At 42.9% G+C, this 18,137-nt stretch overlaps 1 protein-coding gene across 10 annotated transcripts in view; it reads left to right on the forward strand.

Moving 5' to 3' along the window:
* Positions 1 to 763: 763 nt before the first annotated feature.
* SUFU (SUFU negative regulator of hedgehog signaling) overlaps positions 764 to 18,137 on the forward strand; it is a 121,247-nt gene continuing 103,873 nt past the window's right edge. For 6 of the 10 annotated variants that reach the window (XR_014019066.1, XR_014019067.1, XR_014019068.1 and 3 more), the window contains exons 1-2: positions 764 to 1,170; positions 5,427 to 5,561. Coding sequence is in view for 6 of the 10 variants with exons in the window: in XM_081268725.1 (XP_081124851.1) it covers positions 989 to 1,170; positions 5,427 to 5,561 (317 nt within the window). In the remaining 4 variants the exon portion in view is untranslated. The remainder of the gene's footprint in view (positions 1,171 to 5,426; positions 5,562 to 18,137) is intronic. The other 4 variants (XM_081268730.1, XM_081268728.1, XM_081268729.1 and 1 more) reach the window with 2 other exon arrangements.

Consider the following 18,137-nt stretch of genomic DNA (forward strand, 5'->3'; position numbering starts at 1 on the left):
TAGCCACTTATTTTTAAATTTTGAAACAGGGTCTTTTAAGTAGACCTTAAGGCAAATTGTTGAGGCTGGCTTTGAACTTGCGATCCTCCATGCCTCAGTCTTCTGGAGTCGCAGGAATTACAGGGTGCACCACCAGCACGCCCAGCTAGGGCTTGCATTTGAAACTACTGGTAGGATGACTAAAACATCGTCTAAGGGTTTGGGAACTGCACCAATATCTCTTTAATTTTTATGAGTTGGATTGACCCTGATGGGTGAGAAAATGGAGGTGAAAAGAAGTTATGTGTCCAATGTTTTCAAAAGAGTCTACTTCATTTTTCTCTGGATTATTCTTCCTTTCAAGTTGCAGGGGTTCTTTTATCAGTAGCACTAGTGAATATTAAGCTTTATAATCTATAACAAGCCAAGGCCAGGGAGGCCCTAGGTATGATCCCCAGCATTGGGAAAAAAAAAAATCTGTTAACACTAATGCCAAACGAACGAATGCACCAATCCATTTTAGATTTGTGTTTAAATTGTCAGCAGGCATGTCAGCAAAACAGTGACAAGCACTTTGTCGAAGCATTTCCCAGTGCTTTCGTGGGACCCTAGCACTTGTAAAAGATGCTTCATCCCTATTTAAACCAGGGTTCCTCCTAACACTAGGGGGAGACCAAGAGCCTTGGGATACAGGGATAGGGAGGCGGAGCTTGTTGTCAATTCACGCCTTCCCCACCTGTGATTGGCAAAAATATTAGCCAATAGGTGCCAGGACAGGGCGCGCCTCGCCCCGCCCCCTCGAGCTCCCTGCCGCCCCGAGGCACCCTCTGGCAGACTCCGAGGCGGCGACGGCTTGGGCGGACAGTGCACGGTGCGCAGGCGCAGAGCTAGACCTCGCTGCAGCCCCCGTCGCCACCGGGAGTCGCACCCACCGAGTCAGCCCTCTGGCCGGTCAGTACGCTCGCCCTCCTCCGCCCTCCCAGGTTTCCACAGTGCCCTACGCACCCAGATGGCGGAGCTGCGGCCTAGCGGCGCCCCCGGCCCCACCGCGCCCCCGGCCCCTGGCCCTACTGCCCCTCCGGCCTTTGCCTCGCTCTTCCCCCCGGGACTGCACGCCATCTACGGAGAGTGCCGCCGCCTTTACCCTGACCAGCCGAACCCCCTCCAGGTTACCGCTATCGTCAAGTACTGGTACGCCCAGGGCCGCGGGGAGGACAGTGGCGGGCTGGGAAGGCTTAGAGCGCCGGGAGCGAAGTAATTTGCGGGAGTGGGAGGAGGTGGAGGGGAGGTGAATGGTTAAGGCACTTGGAAGGAGGGCTTCCTGCTGCGAGAGAATGAGTTAAGGCCGAAGTTAGGAATGGGGACAAAGGGGTTAACGGAACCTGTGGGTAGAGAAGGGTTAACCGAGATTAAGAGAACAGAGTGAGACCGGGGGGTGTGTGTTGGAGCAGAGGGGGAACGGTATGAGAGGGAATTGTAAACGTGGTGAAAGGAGGGGGCACCTTTAGGGGGTCATTAGTGGGCGAGGGGAAGCCAAGGGGGGCGGCTGAAGTGGGATGGGGGAGGCGAGGCGGGGCCTGGGGAGCATATTAGAGGGCTCTGGAGGAGGGAGGCTGGAGAAGCTCACACTGCATGGGCTAGGAGCGAGTCTGGGGGTCTTGGGACTGTCTTTGGGTTACAAGCCGAGCAAGATGAGAGCGCTGTTCTTGTAAGGAGATGAAGAGGAGGTCTCCTTTTGATACCTTCGGGATGAACTCCGGAGTCCTATCAATGCAAAGCTGTTGCTTTTGAGTTTGATGGAGCAACTCTTCCTGATAAACTTTTTGCTTACTCTGCACAGTTCTCTTTCTCTCTACAGAACTTCCTTTTGGCTTTGCAGCTCCTTTGCTTTGAGACGTTAGTTAATATCAGGAGCAGAGAGCCAGGGTTTAACTCAGGATTGAAGGAACCTCAGCTTCCCATTTCCAGTGGGAAGTAAATAATGGAGAGACCTGGCTCGTGGGCAGGGAAGAAAGAAGTGTCCCGGGACATTAAACGGAGCTTCTTCTCCACAGCTTTAGAACTGAGGCAGCAGTTTTACTGGGAAGCCCAGGGTAACCTTCAAGTCACTCTGTTAAGGGCCATTTTGCTGATGGGCTGCTCTTGGGGTAGTTTACCATTGTTTGCAATCTGTTTTTACTTAAGCCTTCAGACAAAACAGGTGTTATGAAGACTGAAAAACAGCCTGTCCTCTGGTCTTTGTGGACCAAAAGTTGACTGAGGACTGGTTGAATCTGTCCAAGACCACATTCATGCAGACACTGTTTTAAAAGTCCTCTTTCAGGGGGTACTAAAGGTCTTTCAGGCAGCTTCTTGGCTGATGGCAGAGAGTAGACCTGATGGGAGAAGTGGATGTCTTTGTTGGCTACCTCTCCTTTCAGGACTGAGTCTTCTGCATGACCACCTCTTATTGCCTCTGGAGATGACAGTCATTAGGCTGTACAGGGCTCAGGCCATCAGAGAGAATGTGGAGAAGGCTGACAATGTGAAGGGCCTGGAAATGAGCCACCTGCTAAGGAGGAGCCATAGGGAGCACCCTTTTCTGTCCTGGTAGCCCAGAGGAAGTGTGGCGGGAAGACCAGTTCTCTCTGGCAAACTCTTCTTTAGGTGAGAGGAGTTTTTGAAGAGTGCTTCTGAATGGAAAGTAGCTCTTGCTAACTTAATCACCTGTTCTAATTGCACCTCTGTATCTGTGTTGTGATGAACTTGTCTGTGTCATGAGACAGGGCTGGCTCTGCATGTTTTTCGTTCTGGTCTCATTTGAGAGTGGGAAATCCCTACACAGGGCAACTGTTTTTATGTCCCTAAGTGGTCATCAGGGTTAGAGTTGTGTGTAAAAGGTATTGAAGCACCATGCAAAGAACTAAGAACAGTTAGTATTACTAATACAGCAGTATTTTTAATTCCTGCAGCAAGCTTTTTAGCCAGGCCATCTTTAGAGATGGGTCAGCATGCAATTTCAAATAAGAGGGATTGTGTAGCACTTTGTGAAATTAGAAATTCCACCTAGATGCAGAAAAATCTGAGAATAGTTCAGTGTGTGGTTCTTTCTAAGATTCAGGGGGAGGGGTGGAATTTACAAAATTAAGATACTGAAATTAATTCATATCCCTTATATTTCACATCATCCTCTTTAGCTCTTGTAGGAGGATGACTGACCCAGGCTGCCTGGGTCTGGCTATGGCCCAGGGTGCCTTGGAATTATTTTTACAGTAAAGGGGTGGCTCTTTGGAAGTGGTCCCTGACCAACAGGGACATTTTGGTTGAAAACTGAGACTTTGATTAGCAAGTATCAAAGCAGAAAGGCAGAGCCTGTGCCCTGGCTCCATGCCAATCTTGCAACTGCCCTGTGGAGAAAAGTCAGATGTTTGAGGAATTAAGGTGAAGAATACTCTGGGCCCCTGGATAATATCTGTTTCCAAGTGCAAAATTGATTGTTTTCCACATACTCACCTGAGTCTGAGTATTAGAATAGAACACTCATAGCTTGGCGATAGGGGCTAACTTTGTTGGATACTTGGTCATTCCTTGACTCTTAGTAAACTTTTTCTTAATGTAACATCCTCCTGGGAAACTTGGTGGGCAGGAGTACTGCAGTGGTGTGGCAGTTGGAGCAGGGAATAGTGAACACAGTTTCACTGCTTGTTGCTGGATGGTCCTAGGCTATAGGAGGGGCACCAATGGGAATTTGCAGCAAGAAACTAGAGCAGATGTGGGACTTGTAGTCACCTCCATCTGTTCTGGGGTTCTGCAGCTGTAATGGGGTTCTTCCAGAGATATCTACCCTTTTCTTTCTTCCTTCCCCCTGCAAACTTTTCTAAACCCAGTCATGGAATTAGTCACATGAAATCCTAACTCATTCAGTTGAGATTCTAAGCTATTCGCAATAACTTTCTTATAAGTTCTATAAATAACATCTTTCTTAGCAGAAAAAAATGAGGATTTCTACAAAGGCAAATTATATCCTGACAAAGAGGATAAAACAGTACCTACTGTGTGTGTGTGCGCATGTGTGCACGCTACTGGGTGTTGAACTCAGGGCTGTACTACTGACTTACATCCTCAGCCCAACCTACTGGTTTTAAATAGTGTAAAATTGCATGGTACTGGCACCCATAGTGGAATTACCTGCCTGTGTCTTCTGTTTGGTCATTAGTTTCCCTTCAACTAATACACCTGCAGAGTACACTCTATCAGAGTCCCAGGAGCCAGCAAGTTTTTGCAGCCCGTGGGATGGTCAGGTATTTTTTTTAAATATCTATTTTTTAGTTGTAGTTGGATACAATATCTTTAATTAATTTGTTTATTTTTATGTGGTGCTGAGGATTGAACCCAGGGCCTTGCCCATGCTAGGGGAGCGCTCTACCACTGAGCCACAACCCCAGCTCCCCCTCTCCCCCATGGTCAGGTATTTGAGGCAGCTCAAAAGCAGCGTTTGTGGCTAAATGCAGACTTCCTTCTGCTGATGATTTCCATTTAGTCAGTTTTTCAAGTCTACCAAGTGTCCCTGTCCATTCTGAAGATTTTTTTTAAAAGCACTAATTATGCTGCTAAAGGGAACCTTTATTGAATTAAATTCTCAGAGTGAAATAATGACTGAATCTCTTCCTCAATTACTTCTCTGTTGAAATTGTGAGAGAAATTTAATGTGGTCCTCAGGGCCCCAAGTCATTTAATGTCCCAGCTCTCTCTTTGAGGCAGCAGTCTCCTGGGATTATCGGGATGCAGGCACTCACAGGGCTCAGCCTGCTTCTTCTGCAGTGCTCTGTGCAGAGCTGCGCTAGCCTAAGTTTGGCCTTTGTCACTTACAATGATAAAAGACCAGCTTTGGTCTATGGGGTGCAGGGCAGGGTGTGCTTGGACTAGAGGCTTTTGGTTTGTTTAGAACAAACTGTAATTAACATAGGGCACAATATAGTCTTTCAGGAATTAGCTGTCTAAGAGGCAGGACTGGAGCAGAGCCTCTGCTTCCAGGAACAATGCCCATTGGGGATGCTCCGGATGGTCATTCAACAGAGGCCAATTGATTGACTGATGTACCTCTTGCCTTGAAGCTTGGCATGTTTACAGGCACCATAGAAGAAGAGTTAATCCCTGCCAATCCCATTTGGGATCAGTAATTTGAAACAGGAGAAAACAAAATGGGCAACCACCCAGTCTGTTTTATTTCTAAAAGAGGCCCTGCCTGTTGGAGGTAAGAGAATGGAGCTTCTTGTACATGGGGAATTGGGCAGCCTCAGCTGCTTATCCCTTGGTCTCATCCTCAGAGAGGTGTAGCCTCCCCTTAGTTATCTTTTATCCCAGATTCCTCCAGGATGGGGCCTTTGAGTTGCAAAGCAGAGCCCCTCAGTTTGACATTGTCTGGTTTCCAGGATCATGCTGACACCCCTGTCTTTTGTCTTTTTCAGGTTGGGTGGCCCAGACCCCTTGGACTATGTTAGCATGTACAGGAACATGGGGAGCCCTTCTGCCAACATTCCTGAGCATTGGCACTATATCAGCTTTGGCCTGAGTGATCTCTATGGTGACAACAGAGTCCATGAGTGAGTGTATCCCATCAGTCTACCCTCCACCTGCCATTCCTTATCCTTGAGCCTTATTTCTGAGGTTTTCCTGAGTAGGGGTGATAATGTCAATCCTGTGAGGTTGACACTTCTCAGGCGGCACTTCTCTGCTTATATCTATTTGTGCTGTGGTGGTATAGGCTAGCACCTGAGCACTGCTCCTCTGATGTAGGAAAGTATTGATGATGAGCAAGAGTTCCAAAACCATTAGGTTTTTCCAAGTTTGCTATAGAGTTTGGGCTTTGAGGATAGGCAGCGTGGCTCTGACTCAAAACTTGGGCTGATGCCTCTGTTTTCTCCCACCCCGACGAGCTTAATATGAAAAATTTTAAACACAAAGCAAAATTGGATTTTGCAATAAGCACTCATATAGCCACAATCCAGATTCCACCATTAACCTTTTACTGTGTTTGCTTTTTTACAAATATATTTATCTATCCCTTTATCCATCTTATTTACTTCATGTATTTATTTATTTGTTTTCTGTGTTTTTTTGTTTTGTTTTGAGACAAGGTCTTGCTTTGTTTATTCAGGATGGCCTCCAGCTTGTGGGTTCAAGGGATTGTCCCACTTTAGCTTTCTAAGAAGTGGGGACTATAAATGTGTGCTGTAGCACCCAACTTTACCTACTTCCCTTATATTTGCATAATCTGTGCTTGGATTATCCACAGCATGTGTTTTCTCCTGGTCTGTTTCCAGTTGCTGCCTTGCACACTTTTACATTGTACCTACCACCCTTCTTTCCCTTTATAATCAACTAATTTGTGTTTAGAGAAAGGAAACACATTTCATTTTAATTCCAGGTTAAATATAATCAAGTTAGTATTAAGTTCTCTAAAATAACAGCTGTAATTGGAATCATTATAAAAAGTAACAATACAGTCAGGTGTAGTGGCACACACCTGTAATCCTTCACTTTGGAGGATTATGCAGGAAGATTGCAGGTTCAAGGCCAGCCTGGGCAATTTAGTGACACCATCTCTCAAGATAAAAAAGTAAAAATAAAAAAAGCTCAATGGTGGCTACTGGGTTCAATCCTCAGTATTAGAAAAAAAGATAACATTTATTAAGTACTGTGATTAGGGGCTAGCTATTCTTCTAGTGACTTTATATGTTACTATTGAATTTAATTTTCAAGGAATAGAAGACTTAGAAGCCAAACTGTAAGATCGTTACAATGTTGCAGTACTCAAATGGCACTGCCTTCTCTTTTTTTTTGAGAGAATTTTTTAATATTTATTTTTTAGTTTTCGGCGGACACAACATCTTTGTATGTGGTGCTGAGGATCGAACCCAGGCCACACGCATGCCAGGCGAGCGCGCTACCGCTTGAGCCACATCCCCAGCCCTTGAATTTAATTTTCACATTAACACTATAAAACTGATAGATGGTTTGCACATAAAGAAACTGAGACACAAAGAAGTTCTTTTAACTGGAAGAGCCAGGACTTGAATGCAGGCAGTCTTGCTCTAGAATCCATATCTTGTTTTTTCTTTTTCTTTCTTTCTTTCTTTTTTTTTTTTTTTTTTTTGTGAAGCTGGGGATCAAACCCATGGTCTTGCATGTAGTAGGTAAGTGTGTGACCACTGAGCTACTTTCCTAGCCCTGAGAGTCCATATACTCCTGCCACTACCCCTAGTATTGAGGATTGAACCCAGGGGTGCTTTACCACTAAGCCACATCCCAACCCTTTTTATTTTTATTTTTTAATTTTGAGACAGTATCTTACCAAATTGCTGAGCTGCCCTCAAACTTGTTATCCTCCTGCCTTAGCCTCCCAATTTGCTGGGATTGCAAGCATGTTTTACTGTATCTGGCTATTGTCTCCCTCTTATAGATGGAGAAGCTGACTCTCTCTCAAAGTCTGAGCTTATAACCACTGGGCTATACCAACTCTGACTATGGGCCTAACCCTGTTATTAAGTTCAGAGGCCCAGGCCTCATCTCCTACTGATTACATGTTGGGAGCAACATCTGGGTCTACCTTTTCAGCCTTCCAATGGATCCTTTGTAGTATCAGCAAAAGGCTTTGGGAACAGGGGCTTGATCATCCCCAAATGGGAACCCTGCATTACAGTATTAATAATGGAGATAGAATAGTAAATAGGTGTGGTGAATAAAGAAACCATGCTGGATTTTAATTTATATTTTTAATAAGAACCCCAGAGACTTATTTAGTGTAGCTGGCCTGTACCTTTTTTTTTTTTTTTGGTACTGGGGATTGAACTCAGGGGCACTTAACCATGGAACCACATACCCAGCCCTATTTTGTATTTTATTTAGAGACAGGGTCTCACTTAGTTACTTAGTGATTTGCTTTTGCTGAGGCTGGCTTTGAACTTTCGATCCTCCTTTCTCAGCCTCCCAAGCTGCTGAGATTACAGGCATGGGCCACTGCATCCAGCGCCTGTACCTTTTGTTGACAGATTTATTCTAGTTAGAATACTATTTCCTATGTAGCTTAAAGATTCTTCCAGTCTACTTGCTTATTAGGTACTTGCCTAAGCCCCCCAAAACATGCTAAATGTAATAGAGAAATGTCCATATTTTGGTAGGGGCAACCTCTGAATTTGAAATAGGCTCTTCCTTACTGTTTTTCCTGTTTTAATACTACTCCCTTAGATGTATATAATTTCCTTATGATGAAGTGCTCTGATACGCGTATGTCATTTATGACAAGAGTGAGCTCTATTTTTCAAGCCTAGTGTTTTTTAGCATTACATCTGCCATTAGAAGGAAGTGGAAGGAATGTTCTCAGATATTTACCTAGTTCCATTCTATGCTGTCAAAAGTGTCTTTATAATTGCCTTGTGCTGGTATGACTGGTTTCTTCTTGAAAATGCTAAATTTCTTGAAGAATTATTTGCTTTTCCAAACACTGCATGTGATGAGATCTCTTTAAAGTGGGTTAATGAAGCCAGGCATGGTGATGAACACCTCTAATCTCAGAGATTTGGAAGGCTGAGGCAGAAGAATCCCAAATTTAAGACCAGCCTGAGCAATTTAGCTATACGCTGTCTCAAAATAAAGAATAAAAAAAGGACTGGGGCGTAATTTTTGTGGTAAAGTGCCTCTGTTTTCAAACCCCAGTATCAAGAAAGAAAAAAAAGATACTAAATTCTCATTTAATATAGTACTTGGAGCTAAGGTCAGAAAGGTATTCTGCTATCCAGTGCAGGGGATAAGAGGTGCTGGATTGGAGTTATGACATCAGGATCTCTGACAACGTTCTTCTTCCATTGTCTTTTGTTTTCTCATTTAACAACAACAACAACAACAAATGTTGGGGGGAAGTGTTAGGTCATTTTTTCAGCAAATATTCATCAAGCACCTATTTTGTGTCAGAGAAAGAACATCATAATAGATGTCTTATGGATAAAATAGCAAGATATAACTCCTGTCTCAAGGTGCTCACATTCTGGAGGAGAGGGAAATATAAAGAGATGGCTATTAATAAATGCTTAAATTCACAGGTGTAGAACTTGATCTGGGAGCACAGTGGAGGGAGTGACTTTTAATCAGGCCACTGTGTTGGAAGAGGCTTCATGGAAGAGGAACCTTGCAGGAAGGCCTGGAATGTGATCTGCAGCCTTTCCTTTCAGGGTACCAATACTGTTAGGACTGCAAAATCTACCTGTTTTCAAAAATTCTAGTGCCACCATCACAGTTTTGCTACCTGTTACTTTTTATGCTGCTTTTAAATTGTCCTCTCCTTTTTTTTTTAACTGATATAAATATATTTTCACTTTTATTTATTTTTTATTGCAGTAGTGGGAATTGAACCCAGGAGTGCTACCACTGAGCTATATCCTCAGCTATCTATTTATTTATTTGTTTGTTTGATTGTTTTTGTGGTGCTGGGGATTGAACCCAGGACCTTGTGCATGCGAGGCAAGCACTCTACCAATGGAGCCATATCCCCAGCCCAATCCTCAACCCTTTAAAAACATTTTTTTTTTTTTAAATTTTATTTTGAGACAGGTTCTAGCTAAGTTGTCCAGGTTGGCCTCAAACTTGCAGTTCTCTTGCCTCAGCCTCCCAAATTGCTGGGATTACAGGGATGCCTCACCACACCTAGCCATTTTTTTTTTAAACTGACATAAATATACCTCTTTTTAAAAAAATTTTACTTTTTCCATATTTTCCATTAGTACATTGTAATTATACATAATATTAGGATTCATTTTTTACCAGATATACCTTTTTTTAAAAAAAATATTTGGGCTGGGGCTATAGATGGACACAATATCTTTATTTTATTTATTTATTTTTATGTGGTACCAGGGCCTCATATGTGCTGGGCAAGTGCTCTACCACTGAGCTACAGTGCCAGCCCCTCAGACTTTTAAAAGTTAAATTGTGCTGGATGTGGTAGTGCACGCCTATAATCCCAGTAATGCAGGAGGATCACAAGTTGAGGCCAGCCTCAGTGACTTAGTGAGGCCCTATCTCAAAGTAAAAAATATGAGGAGCTGGGGATGTGGCTCAGTTGACAAGCACCCCTGGATTCAATTCCTGGTATCAAAAATAAATAAAGTTAAATTGCTACCCTGTGTGAAAATTAATATCACTTCCTGTAATTTAAGGTAATTATGGAAATAAACACAATGAAAACAAAGCAACATTTTTATTTTTTTATTTTTATTTTTTAAAGAGAGAGTGAGAGAGGAGAGAGAGAGAGAGAGAGAGAGAATTTTTTTTTAATATTTATTTTTTAGTTCTCGGCGGACACAACATCTTTGTTGGTATGTGGTGCTGAGGATCGAACCTGGGCCACACGCATGCCAGGCGAGCGCGCTACCGCTTGAGCCACATCCCCAGCCCAACATTTTTAAATCATAGCTTAATTCTGCCTGTTACAGAAGGTTCTAAGCCAGATTTCTGTTTATTCAAGAGATTAGCAAGTATGGGAAAGGTATTAAAAAGACATTCTAGGGCTGGGGTTGTGGCTCAGAGGTGGAACGCTCGCCTAGCATGCGTGAGGCCCTGGGTTCAACCCTTAGCAACACATAAAAATAAAACAAAGGTGTTGTGTCCACCTACATCTAAAAAATATAATAATAATATTTTTAAAAAAAGACATTCTAGCTGGTGCACCATAGTACAGTGGTGCACGCCTGTAATCCCAGTGGCTCAGGAGGCTGAGGCAAGAGGATTGCGAGTTCAAAAGCAGCTTCAGCAAAAACAAGGTGTTAAACAACTCAGTGAGACCCTGTCTCTAAATAAAATACAAAATAGGCTGGTAAAGTGGCTCAGTGGTCAAGTGCCCCCAAGTTTAATCCCTGATACCTACCCCCGCAAAAGAAAAGATATTTGGACACCAAATAGAGATCCCCTCCATAGGATCAGAAAAATTGAAAGACAACTGAAAAGGGAACTTTTTACTTTATAAATTGATCTAAGTATTATTTGTTGTTATAGACAAGTTCCACACTTTGGAAACATTGATCTCGTCTATCTTCCTTAATTGTACACTTGAGAAAAGTATAGTAGCTTGCCAAAGGACATAGGCTGATTAATGAGAAGTTCAGATCAAAATAGGTTTTCCTCAAATCCCCACTGTTCTGTGTTATCTCTTGTGATTGGGAGATAGAAAGGAATGGGACATTGATTTTCTTTCTTTTTTTTTTTTAACATTTAATTTTTTTTAGTTGTAGATGGACATGTACCTTTTTTTTTTTGAGAGAGAGAATTTTTTAATATTTATTTTTGAGTTTTCGGCGGACACAACATCTTTGTTGGTATGTGGTGCTGAGGATTGAACCTGGGCCGCATGCATGCCAGGCGAGCGCGCTACTGCTTGAGCCACATCTCCAGCCCTGGACACATATTTATTTTTTAATTTTTATGGGGGCTGGGGATGTGGCTCAAGCGGTAGCGCGCTCGCCTGGCATGCGTGCGACCCGGGTTCAATCCTCAGCACCACATACCAACAAAGATGTTGTGTCCGCCGAGAACTAAAAAATAAATATTAAAAATTCTCTCTCTCTCTCTCTCTCTCTCTCCCCCCCCCCTCACTCTCTCGTTAAAAAAAAAAAAATTTATGTAGTGCTGAGGATTGAACACAGTGCCTCACACATGCTACGCAAGTGCTCTACCACTGAGCCATAATCCTAGCCCCCATTGTTTTTCTTTAATAATATAAGCATGCCTTTTTTTTTTTCTTTCCAAATAGGTTTTTGCTATCATCCAGGCTCTTTTTTTTTTTTTTGGTTGTACTGCAGGTTAAACCCAGGGGTGCTCTGAGCTATATCCCCAGCCTTGTTTTTAAATTTATTTTCTATTTTTTTTGGCATTGGAGATTGAACCCAGGGTACTTCACCACTGAGCCACACCCCCAGCCCTTTTTTTTTTTATATTTTATTTAGAGATAGAGTCTAAGTTGCTTAGGGCCTCACTAAATTGCTGAGGCTGGCTTTGGATTTGTGATCCTCCTATCTTAGCCTCCCAAGTCACTGGGATTACAGGCATACGCCACCATGCCTGGCTCCTAGCCCTTTATTTTGAGATGGGGTCTCACCAAGTTACCGAGGCTGACCTCAAACTTTCAATCATCCTGCCTCAGGCTTCCCAAGTTGTGGAGTATACCGCAAGGTATACCCACTATACCCAGAGTTAGTGATAAATTCTCTCTATATATATCATTTTATGTTTCCTCATAATAATTCTTACATGGGAAATTTTTATTACCTCTTGCCTATAGATAGATCAGTTCAGAGAAGCTGTTGTATAGCTAGTAAATAAAAAGCCAGGTCTGGTGATCCCAAAGCAAGGTTTCTTAGTTACAATACCATGTTGCCTTTCCATTTTACTCAGTTAATAGCATCCTCCTAGTAGGATCTTTCTTTTTTTTTTTCACAGCTTATTGAGCGTAGAAAGGCCAGAAGGTTTGCATTTTTTCTTGCTCAGGAAAGAGGTCCTGGTAACCCTAGGAAGGGTGAAGAGCAAACTGATTATGAGCTGTGGCTTGGCCGTTTCCATTCAGGCTCTTTCCCTTTGCTCATTCTCTAAAGGAAACAGGGCGAGAGAGCACTTGGTTGGATCAAAAAGAGCCTTTTGGTTAGGCTCTGTGGCACACTTATGTAATCCCAATGATCGTGGTGGCTGAGGCAGGAGGATCTCAAGTTCAAGGCCAGCCTCAGCAACTTATCAAAACCTTGTCTCAAAAAATAAAAAAGGACTGGGGATATAGCTTAGTGGTTAAGCACCCCTGGGTTCAAGTCTCAGTACCAAAAAAAAAAAAATTTAAGTTAAATTATTTATTTACTTATTCATTTAGATACTAGGGATTATAAATTATTATTATTATTTTGAGTACTGAGGATCCTACCCAGGACCTCACACATGTAGGTACATACTCTACCACTGAGCTCTATTCCCAGGAGTGCTATAAATTTATTTTTTGACTCATATGTAAAAATTATAATATATGGTATACATTATATATTGTGTAGTGTTTAAATCAGGTTAAATATACCTGTCTTCTCAGGCATTTATCATTTCTTTATGGTGAAAACATTCAAAATCCTTTCTTATAGCTTTCTGAAATATATATTACAAATCACCCTAGTATATAGTGGCACACAGAACTTTTTGCTTTTACCTAACTACAACTTGGATCCCACTGATCAACCCCATCCCCATCCTTTCCCCAGCTGTTCTTCCAGGCCTGGGTAACCACCCTTCTTTTAATTTCTTTGAGTGGATCAGGTCTGGAAGAGGCTATTTCTGAAGTTAGAGAGATGGCACAGGTTCTGGCTCAGGGTAGCCATAGGGAAGAGCAGATGGCTTTTCTAGGAAGCCAGAGGCTACCCACAACTGATTTCAGTGCTTTACTGACCTGACCAAGTCCTTCAACTTGGTAGATGCCAGACAGCTGAGCCTCAGCTGCCAAGTGCTTGTTGGAAGCCTGCAGTTCTGGCCTTTCCTTTATGGCCAGGCAGCTGTGGATAGAATATGGGGATCCATGGGGATGCAGAAGAGATGGCTTCAGTGCCCTTCTCTGTGGATTTCTGGCTGCCCTTGCTATAGCCAGTAGCTCTGACTGGACAAAAACCATACAGGGCCCCTAACCAAGGCACAGGAGACTGGCTAATTGGAAAGTGTGTTTGTGAATTCAGGCTGACTTCCCTGGTGGGATTCCACTGGAGCAGGTCATCTGTTGTACAAATCAGGGTAGTTCCAAAGACAGTCTTTTTTGTGGAGTTGGCCCAAATGCTGCACATGGGTAAAGGCCACACCTGACCACTATATGAGATCTAGGCCCTGCCCCACAAATACTGCCTTGTTGGTAGGCATGCCCAATGGAGTTTGAAGTTGTTCTGAGTCTCTTGGGGGCTGGAACTGCTGCCGGTCAGCTTACTGTGGCTGCTTCCATTCTGTTGGTGGAGATTCTCCTTTTCCCTTCCTGTTCTTCCTAGCTGGGCTCTGCACTACATAAGTTATTTATTAAAACACTGGATAGAGTTTAACTTTTTTACTTGTTTAGTGTGGCCTTGGTCCCTTACAGTTGAGAAATGCTAATTTTCCCTCCTCGAAGTTTCGTTTGTAGGAACTTTTTAACATACTATTTCATCCCCTAGGGTTTCCAATAGAAATTCTGCTTTTACCATAAATATCCATTTGAGAGCTTGGCTTGTCCGTCCTCCCTCCCTTCCTCCCCTCTCTATTTTTTGGTGGGGGGATGTACTGAAGATTGAACCCAGAAGCGTTTAACCACTGAGCCACATCCCCAGCCCCTTTTATTTTTTGAGACAGAGTCTCACTAAATTGCTAAAGCTGGTCTTGAACTTGCAATCCTCCTGCCTCAGCCTCCTGAGTCAATGGGATTACAAACATGCACCATAGTACCCCACAGATCTTTCCTCTCTTTGGGCCTGTGGTTTCCTCCCAGCTATCACTGGAGCACCTTACTAAGCCACCTACAGATGTCAGGTCCCAGTGTTTCTGGCTGGGTTCAGCAGGCTCGAGAAGCCTTGGTCCCTCTGCCTTTCTGCTCAGAGGTGTTTAGTTTCAGGATGGCTTTATCAAATACTGGTGTTCTCTGCTAAGGACATGGATCTGGGCCACATAAAAAGAGTGGGATACTGTTGATCTTAGCCCAGAAGGGGTAGAGACTAGCAGGGTCCCTAAAGCTCTCCCTGATGCCAAAGCTACCACTCTGGGTTGGATTTCAGCCCCTAGATCTTTGAACTTAAAATGTTAAGGAGAATTCATTTTTTTCATAGCCACAGGAAGACCTAAGACATTGTGGGGGCTCTGGCAAATCTGTGTGGGTGTGTGACTTCATCCTTTATAAAACATTTCATTTGCAGCATGAATTTTCTTATCCTTTTGGATTCCAAATTCTCCAATATAAAGACCCTCAGGGCTAAGGGACAGTTAGAAAGAGTCTCTAGTGGGCTTAGTCTGACTCACTTAAGAAAAAGTCCAAGAGGCCTAGGATTAGGGAGTGAATGCCAGGCCAGAGTAGTGTCAGAGAAATTTCTTTTTCCTCCTTGAAGAGATTTGGAAGCATTTATGGGCTTCCCATGATCTGATCTTTCAATCCCAGGATTTTTCCCAGTTTGACCCACCTTTCTGGGCTCCCATTTTCTAGGTCGTGACTTTTTCTACATTGAATGGTGGGTGACCTTCATACCTACCACGTTCAGAGTCTGGGCTTGCCAGAATCTTCCTTTTCCAGCATTCTGATTCAGAAGTCCCAACTCTAGCCTTTGCCCTTTGACTCCTAAATACATTCCTATATCCTGCCTCTGAGGTATCTAATTCTACTTCATTTTCTATTTCAGGACCTCAGTTCTAATCTCTGAATCTGTTCTCTCTGACAAGAGCACTCCAGACATTTCTCTCTGAGGGATGATCTCCTCACTCCTCCAAATAACTTTGCAGCTTGCTGGCTTCCCTGCTATCTAGGACAGCAGTACACCCACCAACAAAGCTATGTTGAATCCTTGTACAGGCAGAACAGCAGACAAGATGATGTGTTTGTGTAAGGGTACAGTAGAAAATCTCTCCAAACCACTGACCTTAAAAATCCTAGCATTGTTTTGATATAGGATGGTGTAGTCCCAGGAAGGAAGAAGACAACGAGGGTTAGGCACTGGGAGCAGCTTTTGGTTTTGCCTGTTTCCCTGGGCTATAGAGAGAAGATAGGGCTATCTTCTCTCGCCCTAGGATCTCCAGTGCTTCAAGACACTTAAAACATGTAGTGATAGTGGAACACACAGCCCTTATTTTATACAGGGTACTATTCTAAGAGCTTAAATAAATTCATTTAATTAACTCATTTAATTCTCAGAATAACTATGAAGTTGGATTTATTCTCCTTAATTTTTAGGTAAGGACACTGAGGTGCTAAGATATTAAGGAACATATCCACCCAGTAAGTAAACACTGGAACTGGGATATAAACCCAGGCAATCTGGATTCTCCACCCTCTTCAGAGAAAACACTGGAGAACTCTATTAAAATTATGCACCTAAATTAAAATTATCTTGGTTTTGTGGTATGATCATAACTGAATAGAGTTAACCAGGAACTCTACGTCGAATCAACTTTGTAGAGAAGACAGTGTCCTGCAGCGTAATAGCAAGATGTTACAAATGGACAGTAGGTGACAGAATCCTGTCATCTCTCAAGTTAAGGCTTCTGCAACCTTAACTGAAGTTATTTTCAAAAAGTAGCCAGTAAGCCAGGCGCCATGGTGCATACCTATAATCCCAGCTACTGGGCAGGCTGAGGCAGGAGAATCTCAAGTTTGAGGCCAACCTCGGCAATTTGGCAAGACCCTGTCTTAAAGTGAAAAATAAAAGGCCTGGGGATGTAGCTCGGTGGTGTACCCTTGGGTTCAATCCTCAATTAAAAAAAAAAAAAAGTTATCAGTAAAATCTACAATTTTTTTGTTTTTGTTTTTGATTTTGATTTTTTTGTGATGCTGGGAGTGGAACCCAGGGCCTCATGTATGCAAGACAAGTGGTCTACCACTGAGCTGTACCTACCTGCAGCTCTTTAAAAGTGCAAGGGTGATTTTTGCTGGCTTTAATGACAGGTTCACATGATCATGCTTCCTGTGGTCAGGAGTGTGCCCAGAATTCCAGTAGCCAGGAACATATCTTGGCTAGGATTGCGGGGCATCAGGTCATTCTCTCTCAGGCCAGGTATAGATATAGGGAACTTTTCCAGGCTGGAGTATGTCATAAACATCTAGCTAATTAGGGGTCTGCTGTGCCAATCTGGGAAGAATTTTTTTTTTAATATTTATTTTTTTTAGATTTCGGCAGATACAACATCTTTGTTTGTATGTGGTGCTGAGGATCGAACCCGGGCCGCACGCATGCCGCTTGAGCCACACGCATGCCGCTTGAGCCACATCCCCAGCCCCAAGAATTTTTTTTTTTTTAAAGAGAGAGAGAGAGAGAGAGAGAGAATATGAAATTTTTTAAAAAAATATTTATTTTTTAGTTTTCGGTGGACACAACATCCTTGTTTGTATGTGGTGCTGAGGATCGAACCCGGGCCTCACGCATGCCAGGCAAGCGCACTACCACTTGAGCCACATCCCCAGCCCCCCCCAAGAATTTTTAATCTTACATAAAAACACCCAGGAGAGGATATTTTTCCTTTGTTCTTTTTTTTAAATATTTTTTTCTAATTGTTGATGGACCTTTATTTTACTTATTTATATGTGGTTCTGAGGATTGAAACCAGTGCCTCATTCATGCTAGGCAAGTGCTCTACCACTGAGCTACCTCAGCCCTTCCTTTGTTCTTATATCAATGCTGATGGTAATTTGTGTGTGTGTTGCTGGGGATTGAACCAAGGGCCTTGTGCATGCAAGACAAACACTCTGCCAATTGAGCTATACCCCCAGCACCCCCCATCTTCTTTTCTTACATTTTAATTCCTGTTTTGTTTTTGTTTTCGGTGGTGCTGGGGATCAAACCCAGGGCCTCATGCATGCTAAGGCAAGTGCTATACTGCTAAGACACATCCCCAGCTTCCTTGCATTTTAATTCCTTTAACATTTTATTTTTAATTCATATTTTTATTTTGGTACTGGTGATTGAACCCAGGAGTGCTTTACCACTGAGCTACATCCCAGCCTGTTTCTAATTTTATTTTGAGACAGGGTCTCACTAAGTTGCTGAGACCGATCTCAGATTTGCAATTCTCCTGCTTCAAACTCCTGGGTAGCTGGGATTATAGGTGTGTGCCACTGCACCCAGTTTAACAATTTATTTTTAAAAGCAGTTTTAGGTTTATAAAAAATTGAATAGACAGGTTAGGAATGTAGCTAGAGCACGTGATTAGCATTATGAGACCCTGGGTTTGATCCTGAGCACTAACCAAAAAAAAAAAATTCTCTTTTGAGAAGATGATACAGAGTTCCTATGTCTCTTCCTCTCTTCTCTGCTGATAGTTTCCTATTTTAACATTTTGTATTAGTGTAATACATTTGGAAACAATATTGATACATTATTATTGACTAAACTCCATAGTTTACATTAGGGTTCTCTGTGTTGTGCAGTTCTTTAGGTTTTGACAAATGCATG

The sequence above is a fragment of the Spermophilus citellus genome (genome assembly GCF_964194105.1).
Source record: "Spermophilus citellus genome assembly, chromosome: 15".
Taxonomy (NCBI): Eukaryota; Metazoa; Chordata; class Mammalia; order Rodentia; family Sciuridae; genus Spermophilus; species Spermophilus citellus.